Genomic DNA, 24,927 nt, shown 5'->3' with positions numbered 1-24,927 from the left:
TGTACATACAATCATTATACACACTGATATCTACTGTACATACAATCATTATACACACTGATATCTATGGTACATACATCATTATAAACACTGATATCTCATGTACACACTGATATCTACTGTACATACAATCATTATACATACTGATATCTACTGTACATACAATCATTATACACACTGATATCTATGGTACATACATCATTATAAACACTGATATCTCATGTACACACTGATATCTACTGTACATACAATCATTATACACACTGATATCTACTGTACATACAATCATTATACACACTGATATCTACTGTACATACAATCATTATACATACTGATATCTACTGTACATACAATCATTATACATACTGATATCTACTGTACATACAATCATTATACATACTGATATCTACTGTACATACAATCATTATACACACTGATATCTACTGTACATACAATCATTATACACACTGATATCTATGGTACATACATCATTATAAACACTGATATCTCATGTACACACTGATATCTACTGTACATACAATCATTATACATACTGATATCTACTGTACATACAATCATTATACACACTGATATCTACTGTACATACTGATATATATTGTACATACAATCATTATATACACTGATATATACTGTACATACAATCATTATACATACTGATATCTACTGTACATACAATCATTATACACACTGATATCTACTGTACATACAATCATTATACATACTGATATCTACTGTACATACAATCATTATACATACTGATATCTACTGTACATACAATCATTATACACACTGATATCTATGGTACATACATCATTTTAAACACTGATATCTCATGTACACACTGATATCTACTGTACATACAATCATTTATACACTCTGATTTCTACTGTACACACTGATATCTCTTGTACATACAATCATTATACACACTGATATCTACTGTACACACTGATATATATTGTACATACAATCATTATATACACTGATATATACTGTACATACAATCATTATACATACTGATATCTACTGTACATACAATCAGTATACATACTGATATCTACTGTACATACAATCATTATACATACTGATATCTACTGTACATACAATCATTATACATACTGATATCTACTGTACATACAATCATTATACACACTGATATCTATGGTACATACATCATTATAAACACTGATATCTCATGTACACACTGATATCTACTGTACATACAATCATTATACACACTGATATCTACTGTACATACAATCATTATACACACTGATATCTACTGTACATACAATCATTATACATACTGATATCTACTGTACATACAATCATTATACATACTGATATCTACTGTACATACAATCATTATACATACTGATATCTATTGTACATACAATCATTATACACACTGATATCTACTGTACATACAATCATTATACACACTGATATCTATGGTACATACATCATTATAAACACTGATATCTCATGTACACACTGATATCTACTGTACATACAATCATTATACATACTGATATCTACTGTACATACAATCATTATACACACTGATATCTATGGTACATACATCATTATAAACACTGATATCTCATGTACACACTGATATCTACTGTACATACAATCATTATACACACTGATATCTACTGTACATACAATCATTATACACACTGATATCTACTGTACATACAATCATTATACATACTGATATCTACTGTACATACAATCATTATACATACTGATATCTACTGTACATACAATCATTATACATACTGATATCTACTGTACATACAATCATTATACACACTGATATCTACTGTACATACAATCATTATACACACTGATATCTATGGTACATACATCATTATAAACACTGATATCTCATGTACACACTGATATCTACTGTACATACAATCATTATACATACTGATATCTACTGTACATACAATCATTATACACACTGATATCTACTGTACATACAATCATTATACACACTGATATCTATGGTACATACATCATTATAAACACTGATATCTCATGTACACACTGATATCTACTGTACATACAATCATTATACATACTGATATCTACTGTACATACAATCATTATACACACTGATATCTACTGTACATACTGATATATATTGTACATACAATCATTATATACACTGATATATACTGTACATACAATCATTATACATACTGATATCTACTGTACATACAATCATTATACATACTGATATCTACTGTACATACAATCATTATACATACTGATATCTACTGTACATACAATCATTATACATACTGATATCTACTGTACATACAATCATTATACACACTGATATCTATGGTACATACATCATTTTAAACACTGATATCTCATGTACACACTGATATCTACTGTACATACAATCATTTATACACTCTGATTTCTACTGTACACACTGATATCTCTTGTACATACAATCATTATACACACTGATAACTACTGTACATACAATCATTATACATACTGATATCTACTGTACATACAATCATTATACACACTGATATCTACTGTACATACTGATATATTTTGTACATACAATCATTATATACACTGATATCTACTGTACATACAATCAATATACATACTGATATCTACTGTACATACAATCATTATACATACTGATATCTACTGTACATACAATCATTATACATACTGATATCTACTGTACATACAATCATTATACATACTGATATCTACTGTACATACAATCATTATACATACTGATATCTACTGTACATACAATCATTATACATACTGATATCTACTGTACATACAATCATTATACATACTGATATCTACTGTACATACAATCATTATACATACTGATATCTACTGTACATACAATCATTATACATACTGATATCTACTGTACATGCAATCATTATACATACTGATATCTACTGTACATACAATCATTATACATACTGATATATACTGTACATACAATCATTATACACACTGATATCTCCTGTACATACAATCATCATACACACTGATATCTCCTGTACATACAATCATCATACACACTGATATCTACTGTACATACAATCATCATACACACTGATATCTACTGTACATACAATCATTATACACACTGATATCTACTGTACATACAATCATTATGCACACTGATATCTACTGTACATACAATCATTATACACACTGATATCTATTTGGTGCACTATGCTGTTTAATCATATCAATTTCTTATTATAGGTAATCATGTCTGGTTATTATCAAAAAATGTATGAAAAATAACTAAACATTAATGCAATCATTGTGAGTGCAAAAAGCCCAATTGCAAGAGCACATACATAAATGCATTGGCGGATATAAGGGGTGGGAAGGGGGGGGGGCAACCGGCGGGAGACCCCCTAAAATTTTCAAGTTTAAAGTAATTCGTGGTCTCTTGTTTAGAGAAATAGATACGATAAAAGAAGCCATAATTTCCTCCACTCTCAGAGAAATAAATGTCTGACAAAATCTTTTGATTTATCGAATTACTTTTAGTGGGAGAACTGCTATTTTTTCCAAAAACCTTTAAAATTTACGTTATTTTATTAATTTCACCTTATTAAAAATGACAGAAAATAATCAAAATGACTACATAGGAGACATATTTTCAGCCCTATAAAATCTCTAAATTCCAAGAGTTTCTGGGGAATCGCCCCCTCCCCCCTTCAAGGCGGCCCCCAGACCCCTACCTCATACAGTTGCACCCCCCTCCCAACTTCAATTCCTGATCTGCCCCAGAACAAGCTCTTGCATATCGATTCAGTTGAGATATATAAACACCATATGCAGGTGATAATGGAATATTACTACATAAATGTGGGAAGTTGACGATGGAGAAGCTGAAATCATCCCGTTTGTCATACAGTTGAGTTGTCAGTTTGCCGTTAATGTCTACTTTCAATAAAATATCTAGGTATGAAGCAGAAGTGGACGACTCTGTGGTGTCCTTTATTTCGAGCTCACAGGGATATATCAAATCGACATATGAATGAAAGCTATCATTGTTAATAGACAAAACGTCATCAATATATCTAAAAGTCGAATTGAAGGTCACAGCGAGAGATTTTTTCTTCTCACGTAGAAGTTATTTAATAAATTCTGCTTCATATGAATATAAAAACAGGTCAGCTAACAAAGGAGCACAATTCGTGCCCATGGGAATTCCAACAGACTGTTGGAAGACCTGATCACCAAAGACCACGAAGATACTGTCAATGAGGAACTCTAGCATATTTTTTATTTCAACTTCAGAGTACTTGTGCGTAGAATCAGAGTGGTGTTTAACAAAGTAAGTTTTTGAATGACTGATCACTAGATATGAGTATTTCTGTTTTCTGTTTTTTGTTGAAGAAGCAACTGTCTATGATGTCAAAAGGAATGGTCGTGTATAGTGTTGAAAAGTCATAGGTTTTAATGCTATTGATTTGGGAAAAATTCTGTGATTTCAAGTTTACTAAAAGTTCTTTAGACTTTTTTAGAATCCACATTTGATTAACACCACTTCTGGCATATTTAGTCGCACAGTAAGTTTGAAGTTTCTCCTTCACAGCTGTTAACATTTGCGTGAGGAGCAAAGATAGGGGCTTGGTAGAGCACTTACTGGATCCAGCAATGTATCTTTGTTTGTAAGGGTTTTTATGTAGTTTAGGAATCCAGTATAGGTACGGTAACTCATATTCATTCGACCCATTGACTGGAATATTAAATGTGTCTAAAACTGAAGCATGCTTTTGAAGAATTTGGTTTTTTGAAAGGGCAGTTGGAGTATAAGTATGATTACCAAAAGTGGAATTAATGCCAAGTTCGTTTAAAATACAGTTGTAATAATGAGCCTTACAAACAAAGACAATATTGTTACTAGCTTTGTCAGCTGGAACCAAAGCATATTCCCCATGTAACCTATCTAATTCTTTTATCACTTCTGGTTTACTAAACACAGAAGGATAGATGGTACGTACTTTTGTTTTCATGTGTCTAATGCGGGATTTTAATATCCCTCTTATGCTTTTAACCCATTCTGACAATGTATCAAGTTCTTCTTTTTCATATTTAGCCCATCGTCTGGCATAATCTTCGACAGAACTCATAATAGACATGATGTTCTGTCGCCAATTAAAATACCAAGGTTCTCTGTATTTAGAACCTTTAAGAATAAGTGATTTGAGGTCCTCCTTTTCAACTATATCAACATCACCAGTAATGGCATGTCCAGCTGGACTATAGTTGAAAGAAGATGAAGAACAAGAACATGTTGGTGGATTACGTATAAGATGGTCTATATCTAAGCACTGCAAAGTTTGTTTATAATTAAAAAGTTTGGATGCAATAGTAGAAGTATAGCTGTAGGAAATACAGGGTGTAGACTTGAACTTGAAATAAGTTGGAATACACGACTGAACCCTTTTATGACGAAGAATGTTGCTTATGTTGAAGGCATCTATTCCTTTGTTTGTAAATTTGAGCTTAAGGAACTGACGGCATGATTTGGAAGGAATATCATCCATGGTCGGTGCTGATTTATAGAGCCTGTGGGAGTTAAAAGATTGATCATTGTTCGTTATTTGACCTCATATATCGGATTAAATATCCTGATGATTAAATTGTACATAAGTATAAAATGCTTAACAAATTGACATAGTCATAGTTCACAACCAGCTTCCGTGTGCACTCACATTCTCAATTGATGATATTTCAGCTTCTATACATTTTTGTTTCTTAATAAATTCTTTTAGAGGTACCTGTAAGAACAACAATACAAAAAAGGGCTTTACGTTGGACACCACCAGGCAAAAGACCAAGGGGAAGACCAAAAACAGCCTGGCGAAAGACGGTCGAAAATGAGTTAAAGAGTCTTAACTTGGGGAGAAGCAGAGGCAAAAGCAAAAAAACAGAGCTGAGTGGCGAAGTCTTGTATTGACCTTATGCTCCGACTGGAGCGATGAGGAGAGGTAGGTAGGTAGGTAAGAACATAAAACACTTGGTTGAAGGCGATGTTTTGGTGTATTTTTTGGTGTTTTTATTGTTTCCTACAACAATTAGTACTTGTTACATTAATTTGATTTTGATATACTTTTCCGCTAGAACTAGTCGTCGACATCTCAGGCATTTTTTTTTTCAGTTTCGTTGCTAGAAACACTTCCTTAACTAGAATAAATAAGGAAACTAGCACTGCTTAATTGTTGATGATACAAGACCGATTTCAATTTGAGATAGAAGGTGAATGTGTAGAGAATTGGAAGATGAATTGGAACGTCTGTTACACATTGTTCTTTACGATGCTTCAAGTTTATAGTAAGTGTATGGATTTCTATTTGAAAATCTGATCTTCATCTTCCTTTTGATATTACATGAAAACCGTTATTTCAGATGTAGTTACAACAGGAGAAAGTCTTTGTAAAGTTACACATCAGAGAGATGAGTGTGGAAACCGGGGTTGGTTGTGGAATTGTAGTCAGCTCAACTATCGAAGGATTCCTCTTGATTTCAATACAATGTTTAAAGGCGAAACAGTATCAATTGACCTTTCATGGAATAATTTTACTTGGATATCAACAAAAACATTTGCAGGCATCAAAACAACTTTACTAAGAAATATCTCATCATTATATTTGAAGAACAATGGCATAAAATGTATAGATAGATTTTCGTTCAGGCGTCTTCCTAGGCTGTGTGTTCTTGACCTTTCGTTTTGCAACTTGGAAATACACACCCCAAGAAAGTGGGCATTTTCGTATCTGGGTGAATTGAAAATTCTCTACATACATGGCAATGAATTTTATAGACACGTTTCTAATTATAGCTATCCGGAGAACGAACTATCACGACTATCGTCTTTAACAGATTTGCACATCGATGTGTTTGAAGGATTTAGATTCGGAAGCAAATTCAAACGTTTAAAGCATTTAACTAAACTGAAATTTTACCCAACCTCATCCATTTTCTACTTAGACAACAACACGTTTAATGGATTATCGGAATCTCCCATCTATAACCAGACAATGAACTTTAAGGATCACGTACGATGTGACGTCAGTGAAGATATATTGTGCTCATTTCCTTTTCTAACGAGAACTACGATGAGTTTTGGGGGCCTATGCGACTTGAATGCGGTGCTAAAAACGTTAAAGTGTTTGCAAAATCGAAACATTGAAGAAATAATCGCAGTCTCAAATATTCCACATTTTGTTAGACAAGTTTTCAAATTAGATGAAAATAATTGTAAATATCTCTTGAACGTCTGTGTCAAGTCTATCGATCTTGGCGCTAACAGGATTGCAGGCATCTCTGTAAATTTACTTAAATCTACATTTGGAAGATGTATTGAACATTTGGACATTTCCCAAAATCACATTCGGTATATGGAACCGTCGTTTGTGGTAGATTTCTTGCAAAATTATCCTAAACTGCAGTATCTCAATTTTAATCACAACAATGTGGACATTAGAGATATAATCAGCGTCGCATTTCTAGACCATTCGATTTGGAAGACAAATATTACGTTCACTCTTTCAAAAGTATTGAAAGTAATACTATATTCCTACAATTATATACACAGAGTACCTGATTTTTATCAGGTTCAATTGACCGTTGTAGGTGAGGCTTTAAAAGAGTTTGACCTGTATGGAACAAGTTTTCCTTGTAGTAGGATTAGGCAAATGGACTTTCCCCTCTTAGAAGTTTTGAACATTTCCAACAATGACTGCACCAATATTTCGTCTGAGATTTTTAAACCCTTAACACAATTAAAAATTTTACGAGCGTCGAAAATGAATTCCAATTTTATAGCCGAATCAAGCAGGGGGGCTATATTCGACGGTCTCAAAAACTTAGAACTCTTAGATCTACAGAACAATTTCATTCATCATTTTCCAACCACTTTATTCAAAGAACAAACAAAATTAAATTTCCTTTACCTTAATTACAATTTCTTATCATCCATTCCAAATGCAGTGTCACATTTTAGAAACCTCAAAGAATTATACATTCGAAGTAACAAAATCAAGTCATTGGAAACATCCGACTTTCGTGTACTTCGAAATCTTAAAAGAGTAAAAAATTTCATCAAAGGAAACATTTTAGATTGTGACTGTAGCCATATTTCTATGCTTCGTTGGATGAAGAATAATCAGAATCTCTTTGCGGATCTTAATGAAACCAATTCCATCAAAAAATCTTCGAATTTTTCCGAACTTCTTCAAGTAAGACAATTTGCTATTTTCGAAAAGAGATGCCAAACTGGGGTGTGGTTGATTACTTCTTCCTTGATGTTGTTTTTTGTAACAATTGGACTGGTGGTTAGAATTGCTATAAAGAGATACCGTGTACATGTCGACTACATCATTCTACGTCTGCGTAACAGATGGAAAGGCGTGGTACGTTTTGAGGAGAGTAACACCTTCCAGTTTGATGCTTTCATATCAAACTCTGAAGATGACTACCAGTTGGTTTGCACAACAATGTATCAAACGCTGACAAATTTAGGATTTCAAATTAGCATTCCCGATAAAGACTTCATTCCTGGAGTGAATGAAGCTGAGCAGCTGGTTCAGGGTATTGACCACAGTCGAAAAGTTGTCTTTGTCATCACAGAAAATTTCCTAGACAGTGGTTGGAATTCGTACGCCGTCCAGATGGCGGTGACCCATGCTTTTCATAACCGTCGAAAACGATCCATCATAGTGATTATCAAGGACAACATTCCAATAGAAAGAATGCCAAAAGACCTGCGGTATATCTGGTGGTGCATATTCAGTATAAGATGGCCAGATGTTCAACAGGTACAAGACTTAGACAGCTTTTGGAAAGATGTTGCAGTCGCCTTACGATCACCGTAAATTAAATGTTTCAATGAGTTGACATAGAAGATCTACAGAATCGACTCAATGCAATGCCAAATGATTTACCGTTTGTAGAAAGATTAATTGTATTTTTGTCTTAATTGTATAATGATCCATTGATTTAGTTTTGATCATAATGTAATACAATTCTATAAGGTTTTTTTTTTGTTACAGTGAAATATGTATGATTCATTTTATTGTTCGTATCACAATGCAATTGCGTAATTGTCTATTCTGTTTCGTGGATTTATTTGTTCTTGTACTCATTTATAGCTGTGTGGTCTTATGTTCATCTGAGATTTTTTTTTTGCAATTATTTTTTTAATGCAGCTTAATTAGTTTTAAAAGATATTAACTTTCCCTAAATGAATGGTTGAAAATACTTACATGTAAATGAAGAAAGTTAGAAGGTTTAGAAAGTAAACATAGTAGGAATGTATACGTACACTAGCCACTCGTAGTGGGGACTTCTGCGCATGTGTATACAATTCGATTCAAGTAGTGAAGCATGGAGTCTGGTTATGTAGATGGATCATATCAAGATAATTTTTCTTCGTTTTCCAAGCGTTTGATCTGCTCTGTTAAACATTATATCACTTCTCGCAGATTTGACGCAGCTGTCCATATCTAGGTTTGAAATGAAAGGTGAAAATAACGATTAGTGATCAATCTCATAATTCCTATAAGTAATACACATAGAGAGTTGGGCAAACACGGACCCCTGGATATACCAGAGGTGGTATCAGGTGCCTAGCATAAAACAGCAAAATGTTTTAATTATTACTATGAAACATGGTGTATATTTGTTTCTCTTAAACACAAACATGAAAAATTTATGACACGTGCTGTAATACTGAATACATGGCTTTACACTGTTTGTATTACAATGCAATTACAGAATGATTTATTATATTTCTTGTAGTCATTTGAAGATGTGAGGTCTGATGTTTATCTGGGATTTTTTTCCACAAAGTGTACATAATTTCTTTAATGCAGCTTTATTAGTTTTGAAAGTTATTAACTTTCCCTAAATGAAATGCTTGAAACGATGTGCATTTAAATAAAGAGTTAGAACGTTTAAAAAGTAAGTATAGTAAGAACATATACGTACACTTGCCTCTCGTGGTGGGGATTCCTGCGCATGTGTATTAAATTCGATTCAAGTAGTGAAGCATGGAGTCTGGTTATGTAGATGTATCGTATCACGTTAATCTTCTATCGTTTTTCATACGTTTGATTTGTTCTGCTATAAGTTTGTCACTTCTCGCAGATTTGAAGCCATCTCTTTATACATTAAGAAATAGTTCCGCAAGCATGCATATATTAAAAGCTACTGTCTAAATTAAAAGACAAACAAAGATATACAGGATTACTACTAAGAAGTATTCAATGAAACACTTATGACACGGTGCTGTAGTAACCCAATACATCTCTTTACACCGAGTAAACCTGCCGATGATCTTTCCTCTGGAGGTCTCAACTGGGAATCTGACTTCCACTTGATTTATCGTCTGATTATGCGCTAGAAATGGCAGAGTGACACCTGATTGTAAACATTCATTTCACTAAAACTAAATTATTCTAGCTAAAACACGTGAAATAATGTAAAACAAAATATTGTACACCTTAATAAACACGTGCGCGTGATAATCAGAGAGTATTTTTACAAGGTGAACAGAATTTGTCGAAAGTCGGACCACATGACTTTAGGTATGCTCTGAATAACAAATCGATCTGTCATTGTATATAAATCTAATCATATGTACCTAACATACTGAATATGCTGTTGTAAATAAAGGTTAAGTTGAACATTATCTAGAGAGTTTTTGTTTTCTGGTTTAGATATCCCCACAATTGAAAAGGCGCAGACAAGCACACGTGCGCACACATTTGTTTATTTATAACAATGTTGTAGTGTACTACTTGCACTATACAGTTGAGTCAGGGAAGATGCATTTATTTCAAGTTGTTTTATGCCGAGGCAGACTACTACAGATAACTAGCATGCAACCTTCCAGAAGTTTAAACGGTCTCGATTAAAGTCGGCATTTTGTTAATTTTATGATCGTTATCACAATCTAATTAAGCATTTTTGTGATATCTGTAAGAATTTATAAGCTGTTGATTTGATCCTGACAGAAGAAGGATTTAATATAGTTGAAAACCTTCCAGAAGAATTAGCACATGGTACCCCATTCATTCTTATCCCATCTCAAAAAAGAGAATACAATTTTGCTATACAGAGGCCAAAAGCAGAATATCTGTAGAAAGGGCAAATTAAGAAATAAAGAAATGGAAATTGGTAATTATAATCCATTATAATATAGACATAGATCTTTGAAAAACCTTCAGCTTTGTGTGGACCTCGTAGATTTTTTTTTTTTTTTTTAGAATTCACATTCCATTCACATCACTTGTGGTATATGTTGTGGCAAAATACATTAGAATTTTCTTCTTAACAGTTGTTGATATTTTCACGAGGAGCAAATGTAGGGGTTCGTAGAACAATACTGGACCGTAGAACATATCTCAGGGTGTAAGGATTTTATGAAACTTATTCCAATATAGGTATATCAACTCATAGTCATATTATCCTACTAACTGGGATATTAAACGTGGTTAATACGGAATCATGTTGTTGTAGAATTTCACCTTTTGAAAGGATCTTGGAGCATAAGCAGAGTTACTAAATTTGGAATTATGCAAATTCGTCTAAAATGCAGTGGCAATAATAAACTTTACAAACAAAGACTTTGTTTCTGCAAGCTATCGATTGTAAATAAAAGATATTTCTCATGTAAGCTATGTAATTCATAATAATATATCAATATATATATGAATGAACTACAGTAAAGCTTGAGAGTAAGCATTATGACATGTTACAGAAACGATGTAACTAATGCATGCGACTTTGGGAAATATTACTTTTATAAATGAAGTTGGAAAGCTTGCATGAAAATCATCTTTAGTGTTCATGCATTCTGTTTTGTAAAACTGATTGCCAGAACTTTGATGCTTATCAAACTTCCAGAGAAATATTTAAGAAATGAATTTAATTCTGGGACAAGTTATGCGAGTACAACCTGGTTTGGATCAGTTTACGCTTTATAATCCTCGAAGCGAAACGGATTATCAAAGAGCGCACACTGACCCAAACCAGGTTATACTCGTATAACTTGCCCTAAAATTAAAGTAATTCCTTATGATTTAATACAAGAGACAAATATACTAACCTTCGTTTATCATAATGTACATAAACTCGGAAAAATACAAGTCAACTGAGCCGCGTAATGATTTACTTAGCAACAATGACGAAGCGTCTAGCTGTGAAGGTCGCCATCTTTAATCTTACAATGTGGGTCTACGAACTTAGCCTATTTATAAAAATATTGTATCGAAGGTGAAGTTTCTCATGATAGAAAATATGTGTAGACTATACATGCAATGTGTCTTTCGCTGCCCTTTAGAAATAGAGATCGACTTTGAAGTCTCTCATCTCCGACACATTGAAAAAATACGGGAACTTCCATTGTTTAGGCCTACCCAAAATACATCTTCAAATATCAGAAATTACAATACTTTGAGACATTTAACTCTGTAAAGAATTCTACATCATGAAAACTTGCCATTGCATGCAACGTTGTCGCTATTATTAAATCCAACACAAGAAATTAATGTAGCTCATTCGATAAGCAAGAGCTTGTTCTGTGTATAGTCATTTTTTAGATCAAGGCAAGTTACTGACAAATAAATTGATGGTACAGGGGTTTCAACAGTCTCGATTGAAGTCAGCATTTCGCAAATTGTATGGTCGTTATAATGATCTAGTTCATCAGTACAACCTATTATTGGGTTAAATGCTGTCTGACATGTTTCATACCGATTGTTAGGCCGTTCTTGGCACACTGGTTTGGACTACGTATAACTCCGTTTACCTGATCAGGGTATAGGGCTCACGGCGGGTGTGACCGGTCCGATGCTTACTCCTCCTAGGCACCCGATCCCACCTCTGATGTGTTCAGGGCCCCGTGTTTGCCCAACTATCTATTTTGTATTGCTTAAAGGAGTTATTAGATTGATCACTGTTTGTTATTTTCACCCTTCAGGTATAAGCAAGTGGCAAATTGCGATCCACATGTCAATGTGACTAACGTCATGTGATAAAATGTGACGTATTATTTTTGTTTGTTTTGTTCAAAGGCGGAACAAGCACTGACCCCCTCTCCCCAGTGAGAAATGCATTTCAAAATGTACAGGACAGTGCTTACTTGGTAAATCATCAAAACTGATATAATATCTTAGTTTTAATCTATTTTTCAACCATCATACAGAAAAAGATCTTTTACAACAGTTATTTTCGTACAAGTAGATGCTAATATTGACAAGGAGAAAACAATATGTGTATCAAACCAAAGTAACTTATTGTTCATGCTGATTTTCTAGTCCATAGAAGGCTGAAAACAGTGCTGCGATGTACATTTAGAGAGAGAAAAATAGTTCCGGCATCTGCGTCCCTATGCCAAACCAGATTATACAAAAATAACCTGCATTCCTCAATTGGAATTTGACCGATCAGAGACAAGGATATAATAAGAATTAAATCATATAAATATAGGTTTAAGATTTAGTAGTTATTCAGTTTTCGACCTAATTAGACATTGCGTAAGAATGGCATAGCAAACAGCATGAAACACGTCAGCCAGCATTTATCCCAATGATAGGTTGTATTGGCAAACTAGATCGTTATAACGACCATATAATTTACTAAATGCTGATTTAAAACAACCCCTTCACCATCAGCCTTTTTGTCAGTAGACTTCCTCGATTTAAGAACTGAACATACGTAGAACAAGCTATTGCGTATCAAATCATTTGAGATATAGAAACACCATATACAGTTGATAATGGAATATTGCTACATAAATACGGGAAGTTGACGATAGAGATGTTGAAATCATCCCACTTGTCATGAAGTTGAGTTGTTAGATTGCCGTTAATATCTATTTTCAATTAAATATCTTAGTATGAAGCGAAAGTGGACGACCCTATGGCGTCTTTTACTTCGAGTTGACTGGGTTGTATTGAATTGATAATACAACCTATCATTGGGTCAGATGCTGTCTGGCATGTTTCATACCGATTGTTAGACCGTTCTTGGCACACTGATTTGGACTACGTATAACTTCGTTTATCTGATCGGGATATAGGGCTCACGGCGGGTGTGACCGGTCAACAGGGGATGCTTAGTCCTGCTAGACACCTGATGCCATCTCTGGTGTGGGCAGGGGTCCATGTTTGCCAAACGATCTATTTTGTATTGCTTATAGGATTTATGAGATTGATCACTGTTCGTTATCTTCACCTTTCATGAATGAAAAGTATTAAAGTTTATAGATAATATATCATCTATATAGCTAAATGTCGATTATTTCTTCTCGTGTAGAAGTTTTTAAATAAATTCTGCTTCAAATGAATATAAAAACAGGTCAGCTAGCAAGGAAGCAGAATTCGTAACCACTAGCATTCCAAGAGATTGTTGGAAGACCTGATCACCAAAGACCACGAAGATATTGTCAATGAGGAACTCCAGCATATTTTTTATTTCAACTTCAGGATACTTGTGTGTGAAAGCAAAGTATTTTTTTTTTTTGGATGACTTATCACTAGATAGGAATATTTACATTTTCCATTTTTGTTAAAGAAGCAACTGTCTATGATGTATAAAAACTTATATGGTACCAATTCTGATGCACCAGATGCGCATTTCGACAAAAATGTCTCTTCAGTGATGCTCAACCGAAATATTTGAAATCCGTAATACCAATGAAGTTTTAGGGCTATTATAGGGGAAAACAGTGTGCCAAAAAGTGGAGTCAAATTCGTCTAAGGATAGGAGCTATCCGTGAGGGAGATAATCCTTAATTTTGAAATGAATTTCTAAATTTTATAACAGCAATTAAATATGCATACGTATTTTCAAGCATCACTGAAGAGACATTATTTTGGGTGATTAGAGTTTTATTTGTTACTTAGGCTAGTTATACTAATCGAAAAAATCGGATCGGGTGACAGCGTGGCAAATACATGGAGTAATTTGAAAGCGAATTTTTCGCTTGCCTAAACGGTCGAGCGGTCTAGTGTAATGAATATTGTTTTGTAACACATTTACACAATGTGTACCGTCATTGGAACCCACCAAATTTTCTTTGTCACACTGCATTCAAGGCGTAGTGTAACGGAAAGAAAAGTCATGGGTTCCGACGATGAGTGATTTCAAAGTAAAGTTTATTATAATGTCATGGTATAACTTAGGCTCAATAATACGGGGAAAATCTTATTTTTGAATAATTGCCAGGGAGAAATAAAAATGGTGTTACTTTGTAAATCTAAATAATGTAGCATTCAAGTAAGGTTTATATTTTTGAATGAATATTTTTTCTTTTGGTTTCTTTTTCTGTTGGCCATTGTTAAATTTATAAATGGGAAAACGATGACATGAGGATTTATGTTTTTGCAACAGTTCTAATGGGTTTGCTTAATACATGGGTGCACTGGTATTTAGGTTTTGGGATCTGTTGGTGAACGATCGTGCGGTGTCTCACGATGTCTTCTGTGTGGCCAATGTAAAACTTATACGGTACCAATTTTGATGCACCGGATGCGCATTTCGACAAATAATGTCTCTTCAGTGATGCTCAACCGAAATATTTAAAATCCGAAATAACAATGAAGTTTAAAGGCTATTATAGGGAAACAGTGTGCCAAAGAAAGTGGAGTCAAATTCTACTAAGGATAAGAGGTATGCGTGAGGGAGATTATCCTTAATTTTGAAATGAATTTCTACATTTTAAAACAGCAACTAATTATACATCCGTATTTTCAAGCTAGAAACGAAGTACTTAGCTACTGGGCTGTAGAGACCCTCAGGGGCTAACAGTCCACCAGCAGAGGCCTCGACCCAGGGGTCATAATGTAAAACTTACACGGTACCAATTTTGATGCACCAGATGTGGATGTAATTCTCACAACATCTGGAACAGAGAATACCACAAGGTGGGAGACTACCGCATGTCTTGACGTTTTTACCGTAAAGTTACTTCCGTTTTACCAGAAAAATTGGGACCCTTGTGCTATGTACGGGCATGTAGCGCATCTTGTTTTGTTGCATTTAGTGATGATAGGATTTCTTTAATATTACTGATCAAACAGTCTCTGGTTAGAATGAATTTTAATGAAGGATTTTTCCGTTACTTTTGATGATTTTGGAATTTTTTACAAGTATTGTTTTTCGTGTGCCGGTTGGCTTCTAAGATAGGAAAGTTATTTTGGATAAGCTTTAAAAACTTTCGGATTTTTAGTGTTATGTGTTGAGACGTATGGTATGACACAATTAATAGGTTTACATGCATTTTTCACTGTAAGGAGGTATTTCTTTCATGTGATTTTGCTTTGTTAATTCCGTTTTTAAATAAGTCCCTAGTATAACGTCTTTGTAAGACTGTTTTCTTTTTTTCCCTTCGAGACGAGACGAATGTTCAGACTTTCTGTATCTGATATTATCGTGCATGGCCGTCTATCTAAATCATATGGAATATTGTTTCAAATCTCTTTAAAAAACTGAAGCATGCTTAGTCTAGATTTGATTTCTTTTTTTTAAGAATGTTTCCTTGCTATTACATGATTCATTTGCGACACTTATTTCCTTCATTTTTTCATTGTTTACACAACACTTCTTTCTTCATTAAATATTTGCTAACATAGGTGATTTGCTAGCTGCGGAAGTTACTACAAAAACAATTATTTCTATTCACGTCCGTCGTACAAATTGGAAAATAAATGATTCCGGTGTTACTAAGTGAAGTGGCAAATTGAGAGGGAAGTAAAGTGGCTTGGATCCCCCACCTTGATTGAACATATTATACACAAATGGCCATTTTGGCATTTGAGGAGTAAATGTACAACTCTAGGTTGTAATCCATTTTCTAAAATTGTCTGGATCCGCCCTTGAAGTATTTGTCGATGGCGCGACTTCCCCCTGTTATAAGTCTCTCTTCAAACAACGATTGCCCCATTAGATTTAAAGAATGAGTCTTATGTAAGGGGGGTAGGTTTCTATAAGGCGCATATGGAGACAATTATTATCATCATTATTATCATTATTATTTTATTCGTTTGTAAAGCGCAAAATAACATATAGTTTCTATGACTCTAATTTGTTTGAAAAAGCTGAATCAGCAATAAATAAAAGTACCTCTGCTCAAACTTTAAACACATTAGTGGGTGCCGAGTGTTTATCCTCATCAGTTCAACCTCACATTCCCACTACCATTCATTTAAAGTTAAGTTTGACCTATGCTATTCGATGTTTTAGTTCGGTGCAGTTTACGCTTTATAATCCGTGGAGGGGATTACACGTACATGTAAGGGGCGTAACCCTCACCAAGTTATATCACATCATATAACATACATGTAGGCCAAAATTAGCTTCATTCTTTATCATTTACTGCAAATTCAAAGACAAAGCTACACTGCGCAAGTTTTTAGCGTATAAATAACGTTTAATAAACGCTGATAAATATAAATTTCTTGCACCACGCAGGGATTCCCTTAGCAACATACAGACGAAGTGATGACCACGAAGGAAGCCGTGTTTTTCGCAAAACTGGAGCATGTATTTATTTATCAAATTTTAAAATGTGAGGTTGAGTTTGTGACTAAAGTTGATAATGTAAGTAGTCCTAATGATTAGTTCCCAGCGCAACATTGAATTTGAAAACGCTCCGACAGAAAGTACCATCACACAGACTTACGTTGTGTAGGCCTACCAGAAATGGCAATATAATTTGCGATTTTTGATTCTATAAAAGTTTCAATATCTTATCATAAAATATAACATTGTCTTCATTGAAACCCGACACAGGAAGATATGTAAGCAATTCACAGATAGTGATCCACATGCATATCATTCGATGTGACGTAAATTTGGCACGACATGAAGCATTTTATTATGTGATAGGCGGATCAAGCACCCCTCCCCGAAGTGATAATATATTTCATAATGAAACAGCAAAATTTGGAATACTTGATATACCACTATTTCGCATATGATATCGTTGTATAGGAGTTTGTATTGAATTTTTACAGTTAGTGTCTTGTAAGAAAATATACGTTTTGTTTGAAATCATGAAAAAACATTGTCTAACAAAAATATATCATCGTTCCAGTTTAATTATGTTGATTGTAACAGTGTTGCGAAGTAAAAATAAGTAGTACCGTCTTGTGTTGTCAATGGGGGGTGTCTCCATACCAAGTGACATTGTACAATGTCAGCTATTTTTCATCAGTGTGCTCAACAAATCAAATTACGTTTTACATGGAACATTATATGGCTATTACTATAAAAGTACAATAAATTAATCTTTGCATGAATAAATATATATCAAAGTACAGAATATATCTAGGATTCGAACTGTTCAAACATTTTAAGAAGAAAATAATTATATATCAAAAATTTTCCTCAATAATGTTGTCAAGAAATTTTGTGCACATAACATTGATTCACTAAATGTCTAATGAATCAACAGGGGATGCTTACTCCTCCTAGGCACCTGATCCCACCTCTGCTATGTCCAGGGGTCCGTGTTTCCCCAACTATCTGTTTTTTATTGCTTATGGGAGTTATGAGATTGATCACTGTTCGTTATCTTCACTTTGCATACATTTTCAAACATTTCGGTTGAGCATCACTGAAGAGACATTATTTGTTGAAATGCGCATCTGGTGCATCAAAATTGGTACCGTATAAGTTTTACATACAGATACTCGGACGTATTACGTACATGCAGTAGGTCATTACTTTCATCTCCTCTAACTCGCATTTAACTCGTCGATATAGTGTTTAGCCTTCAAGTTTGAAGTTTCATGTCAATGAAGATGGAAGATGAATATCATCTTATTTATACATACACACTAAACTGAAAAAAAAATATCCCGGTTTCTGTATCATACGTGATGCTGTTTAAATTTATTTAAACAAGTATTTCTTTCTTGGAATTCAGTTTTGAATCCACGTGTAGGATTGAATCTCTGAGTGGGGGTTTTCTATCATGCCCCGTCATGTATGGGGAAAAAAAGATAAAGATGATGTGCGGCTCGTTCAAAACTCCCTCTAAATATGATCATAAACGCACTGCCCAATACTTAAACAATTGACTTCAACTCCTAAAAACGTGGCGGTGAGCATCCAACGATCCCATCATATCTTGCTACGTGGACAATAGATTGATACTCATATGCATGTAATATAATTTTTATCATATCATTGCATAGCTCGGTCGGTTTTATGACTGGAGGAAATCAAACAAAGTGAGTAAAATCCAGATACGGTAGACAAAATACAATTACCGGGTACAGTGATAGTTTGAAACTTCTCTCCGATATAACGTGGTTTTAGTGCTCTAATATTTGATTGCAACGATAAAAAATATATGAAAGCAATCAGATTTTTCTCATAATAAATCATAATTACATGTAACCATCACTAATATTTCTGTACAAACGTTGCCCTACTAAAGCAAATTTTTTGTAAGAACTAGGTACGTTATCTCTTCTGGAAAGGCCCGCAATTTGTTATACTTTATAAAACCTCTTTGTGAAGATATATCCAGTATTTACATAAACCTGAAGAGTTCCAAAATGTCATAGTTCCGATATTCCGTATTTCATTCTTACGTTTTATGGGAATTTCAATGTTCACTGCACAACATTTGTTTGACATATCATCTTAGATATCTGAATCACTGAAGTTGAGTTGATGAAATTAGTCAGTTTTCGTCCATCTTGTGTGTAATATGGGCACTTTAACATATATCCCATAATCGCATGTACAGTGCATGTGATGTTTATGTCTTTCAATTGACTCGATTGTTCTGTGTATCCCAAGTTGTTTTTTTAATCGAGGCAGGCTACTAACAAAAATGTTGCTGTAACAGAACGATCGAGTTTGTCAGTACAACCTATCAGTTGATGGTACAGGGGTTTCAACAGTCTCAATTGAAGTCAGCATTTCGCAAATTCTATGATCGTTATAACGATCTAGTTCGTCTATACAACCTATAATTGGGTCAAATGCTGTCTGACATCTTTCATACCTATTGTTAGGCCATTGTTGGCACACTGATTTTGACTACGGATAACTCTGTTTACCTGATTAGGATATAGGACTCACGACGGGTGTGACCGGTCGTCAGGGGATGCTTACTCCTCCTAGGCACATGATCCAACTTCTGGTGTCTCCAGGGGTCCGTGTTTGCCCAACTATTTATTTTGTATTGCTTATAGAAGTTATGAGATTGATCATTATTCTTTATCTTCACCTTTCATTGGGTCAAATGCTGTCTCACGAGTTTCAAACCGATTGTTAGGCCGTTCTTGACTATGGATTACTCCGTTTATCTGATCAAGACATTTGGTTCACGGTGGGGGTGCTTACTCCTCCTAGACACCTTATCCCACCTCTGGTATATCCAGGGTTCTGTGTTTGCCTAACCTTTTATTTTTATTTTGGAGTGTTCTGTATAAGAGATTAATGACTATTCGTTATCTTCACCGTGTCATATCGGGATATCTTATCATAACACGATTCACTGCAATATCTTAATGTAATTTCCCTGTCATCCAAACTGTCTAAATACCTTCCTCCATTGTCTTGTTGAAAACAAATCAAATACGGTGACAGTCAGAAAAGGATGCTCAGATTGTATTTGGAATCATGATAAAAGTACAATTTAGTTGCTGCCTGATAATTCTTTTTCTAATTTCAAGTAAGTGTTTCAAGATTTTAATAGATGTATTTCAGAATATCCATGTCCTTCGAGATAATTAAATATTAATATTTGTTTTATAGACCTGTTTGTATGGTGTTTATACTTCATTCTAAACATCTTAAATATTTTTAAGTTTTAGAAAGCAACGACGAAACAAACTGTAGACGTCAACTTTATACAGATGAATGCAATAATAGCGGATGGTTATGGAATTGTAGTCAATTGAACTTAAAACGAATTCCTAGTCTCACCACAGGAAAAACTGAAGGGAGAACGTTTTCGATTGACCTCTCCAGAAATAAGTTCACATCGATTTCCCAAACTACTTTCACAGGTGTCAAGAAAGGGCTTTTGAGGAACGTAACAGCTTTATACTTCAGATACAATGAACTGCAAATTATAGATAGCTTTTCTTTTAAATGGCTGTATAAACTGTGTGTTCTGGATGTTTCATACTGTAAACTTCACACAGCTTCTCTCAGAAAATATGCATTCTCAAATCTTGGAAAATTGGAAATTTTATACGCACAAGGCAATGTCTTTCTTAAAATCCGCAACAAACGTAAAGGTTATCCTGATCGGGAATTAACAAGATTGCTACCTTTAAAAACACTTCATATTGATGTATTTGAAGGATTTATCTTTAAAAACGATTTCAAACGTCTACAAAGATTAAGCGATGTGGAATTCTATATCACCGGGTCCATGTTCCATTTAACCAACAACACATTTAGCGGATTATCAGATTCACCCATCCATAAGTTGACGATGATATTTGTGTACGACGTGCATTGTGACGTCAGTGAATATCTCCTTTGTTATTTTCCATATCTAAAGGGTGTTGAAATGAACTTCGGCGGTATATGTGGCTTGAGTGTAGTACTTAGAACCTTAAAATGTCTGCGAAACCGAAAGATAGACTATATACATGCCAGTGAAAATGTTCCATATATTGTTCGCCAACCTTTAATTCTAAATAAAAGTAATTGCGAATATCTGCTGAGTGTCTGCTTCAACACATTAGATTTCAGCAGTAACCGAATCGCAGGTATTTCCGTAGAACCACATGGATGAACTATGGGAAAATGTATTGAACATCTTAATCTGTCCCGTAACAGGATTGAAGTTATAGATTTCTCTATTGTGCTCAATTTGATGCAAAATTACCCTAAACTAAAATACTTAGATCTTAGTTTTAATAACATAAGGTGTGTGGCGGATATCGCTGATGATTCAGTCCAAACGCATTTGAACGGGACACCGACTATTACATTTACGTTCTCAAAGGAATTAGAAACTTTGCTATTTTCTCACAATCACATTCACGTTCTCAGTGATTCTTATAAGATTCATTTGAACTTTGGAGGCGAAGGATTGAAGGTGCTGAATATGTCTCAAACAAATTTTCCATTTAGAATTCTTAGGCAGATGAATTTCCCCCAGTTGCAAATTCTTGATATTTCTGACAACAACTGCACTGATATTTCGTTTCAGTTATTACAAAAATTAACAAAATTGGAACAATTTGGAGCGTCAAACACGAACTTGAATTTAAATGCTGGACTAAACATGAGTAAAATCTTCCGAGGTCTGAAAAACCTTCGTCAGCTAGACCTGCGAAAACTTTTCATTCATAAACTTCCGCCATCTCTTTTGAAAGATCAAACATATTTATCTGGTCTTTATCTTGAGAACAACTATTTATCGTCTATTCCATCTGCAGTAGAACCTTTACTCAACCTAACGCATTTATATCCTCAATCTAACAAAATTTCGTCATTGAAACCCTCTGATTTTCACACACTCCAGAATCTCAAAAAAGCGCAGCTTTTTATCACAGGAAACCCTTTAAATTGTGATTGTTTACATATCTCCTCGCTTCGATGGATTAAAAAAAATCAGCATCTCTTTGGAGATTTACATGAAACTGAATGCATGGAAAAATCATTCACAATTTCAAAACTATTCGATGAAGAAAATTTTGCAGAATTTGAGAAGAAATGCCAATCTCAAATGTGGTTACTTTTTTCTTCCTCTGTGTTAGTTTTAATAAATGTCTCAATCATTGTATCAGCGCTTATAAAGAGATACCGTGTGCATGTGGACTACATTATTCTGCGTATTCGTAACAGATTGAAAGGTATACATTTGCCCAAGAACAAAAGCTTTGAGTTCGATGCCTTCATATCATACGCTGAAGATGATTACAAGCTGGTGACATCAAACCTTTATCAAGCCCTGACAAATTTAGGTTTTCTAATAAGCCTACCTGATAAAGACTTCATCCCCGGAAGGTCAAAGGTGGACCAGCTGGTACAATCTATTGACCACAGTCGAAAAGTCGTTTTCATTATTACAGAAAACTTTCTAAAGAGTGGCTGGAATTCGTACGCCGTCCAGATGGCAGTGACCCATGCCTTCCATAACCATCGAAAACGATCCATCATAGTGATTATCAAGGACAACATTCCAATAGAAAGAATGCCAAAAGACTTGCAATATATCTGGTGGTGCATAGTGAGCATCAGGTGGCCAGACACTTTAGAACTGATGGATGGTTTCTGGGAAGATCTCGCTACCACCTTGGGCTCAGTTTGAAATATGTGAGGCTCAGTTGAAATTCATTTAACAATCACATGTCAAAGAGGCATTTATTGGCCTCACTGAGATATGGAATTTGTAGTCAATGTAGAAATCTGTTGCAAATGTAGAATTTTTATTTCTTTGTTTAATGTTTTATTTCATCGGAAAATTATATGCATGCAAAAAGTTCCAGTTCGTTTATCGAGTTTCAACTTCACTAATGTAAATCTACATGTACTTTAGAGTTTTATCTTTCAATGTCGTATTTTTGGTTTTAGTATGCTTCATATTAATGAAGTACTTTTTCACATACATTTTGGGCATTGTATTTTTTTAAAAACGATTAAAGGTACTTAGCTAAAGTCTCCTGTCAGTTCTGTAGGAATACGGGGACGTCTCCTGCCGAGTTTTTTTTTTTTTTTTGAAATCATAAAAGAAATATTGTCTACATGGATCCCCAATCCTATCTTATGTGCTTCCCTCGGACATGCCTGTAACTGATAAGTTGTTTCTGTGCTCTGGAGAGTCCAGGAAATCACAGCAAGCGCAACAAACAGCTTGTTTTTATATCGGAAAATCGAGGTACATATACATCTACAGAAGTGTTAGCGTCAAAAATAATTCTCCTACAATCTCAACGACCACATTTTCTTATCCCGAAAAGTAACATCTCTTTGGTCTAGATTAATTACCTCTATTTAATTCCACCTTTATGTATGTCGGTACATTGGAAACGAGTACGACTACATGTAAAGACGTATAACGAAATGTTATACCAATTATATCTTAGGGAAGTCACAGTTTTTATTTGACATTATCATTCGAAAAAGAAAGCAGTGGATCTAATGAATGGTTATTATGTGTTACAGAAAATGAAAACCTTTGCTTTTTCGACGTTTAAACTGTTCACGTCTTGTCTCCTTAGTATTCCTGGCCAGTTAGTTTAGGCACGGCGTATTAGTTTACCTTAGCAACTACATTCAACGATTAAAGTCTTCATTTCGCAAATTCTATGGTCGCTATAACGATCTACTTCCTTAATACAACCTATCATTGGGCCAAATGCTGTCTGACCTGTTTCATATCGATTGTTAGGCCATTGTTGGCACACTGATTTTGACTACGGATAACCCCGTTTACCTGATCAGGATATATGGCTCACGGCGGGTGTGACCGGTCGACAGAGAATGCTTACTTCTCCTATGCAACTGATCCACCTCTGGTGTGTCCAGGGGTCCGTGTTTGCCCAACTATCTATTTTGTATTGCTTGTAGGAGTTATGAGATTGATAACTGTTCGTTATATTCACCTTGTACATGAAATCAATATGAAAGTCAACAACGCCACTCACATTGCACTATAACAGAGAACTTCACCATTGTACTTATATCTATGAAAATATATAGCTTTAAAGCAATACAAGCTGTAACTGATGGCAAATACATTGAAAAGTAAAAGAAAAAATATGTAACATATTTGTGATTGAATATATATACCTTCATAGAATCAAAGTGAATCTGAAACAATAACCCCGTTAAATCAGCAGAAAATGTCGATTCGTGAATCATTGTCATCCTGTCAGTAAT

General features: G+C 34.5%; 3 protein-coding genes across 3 annotated transcripts; all 3 read left to right on the top strand.

Moving 5' to 3' along the window:
* The first annotated feature begins 6,473 nt into the window (after window positions 1-6,473).
* On the top strand, window positions 6,474-9,693 carry LOC125655135 (toll-like receptor 4). Its single transcript, XM_056142887.1, has one exon. The coding sequence runs from the start codon at window positions 6,588-6,590 to the stop codon at window positions 8,928-8,930; it is 2,343 nt and encodes a 780-aa protein (XP_055998862.1). The 5' UTR covers window positions 6,474-6,587; the 3' UTR covers window positions 8,931-9,693.
* Window positions 9,694-20,703: 11,010 nt separating this feature from the next.
* Window positions 20,704-21,832, top strand: LOC130047569 (uncharacterized). The gene is made up of 2 exons (XM_056142886.1): window positions 20,704-20,755; window positions 20,892-21,832. Exons 1-2 carry the CDS (start codon window positions 20,704-20,706, stop codon window positions 21,830-21,832), a joined length of 993 nt encoding a protein of 330 aa, XP_055998861.1.
* An 861-nt stretch (window positions 21,833-22,693) lies between these two features.
* On the top strand, window positions 22,694-23,356 carry LOC130047568 (toll-like receptor 2). Its single transcript, XM_056142885.1, has one exon. It carries the CDS (start codon window positions 22,694-22,696, stop codon window positions 23,354-23,356), a length of 663 nt encoding a protein of 220 aa, XP_055998860.1.
* Window positions 23,357-24,927: the final 1,571 nt, after the last annotated feature.

The sequence above is a fragment of the Ostrea edulis genome, chromosome 7 (assembly GCF_947568905.1).
Source record: "Ostrea edulis chromosome 7, xbOstEdul1.1, whole genome shotgun sequence".
NCBI classification, from domain to species: Eukaryota; Metazoa; Mollusca; class Bivalvia; order Ostreida; family Ostreidae; genus Ostrea; species Ostrea edulis.
This window is presented reverse-complemented; position numbering and strand designations above follow the sequence as displayed.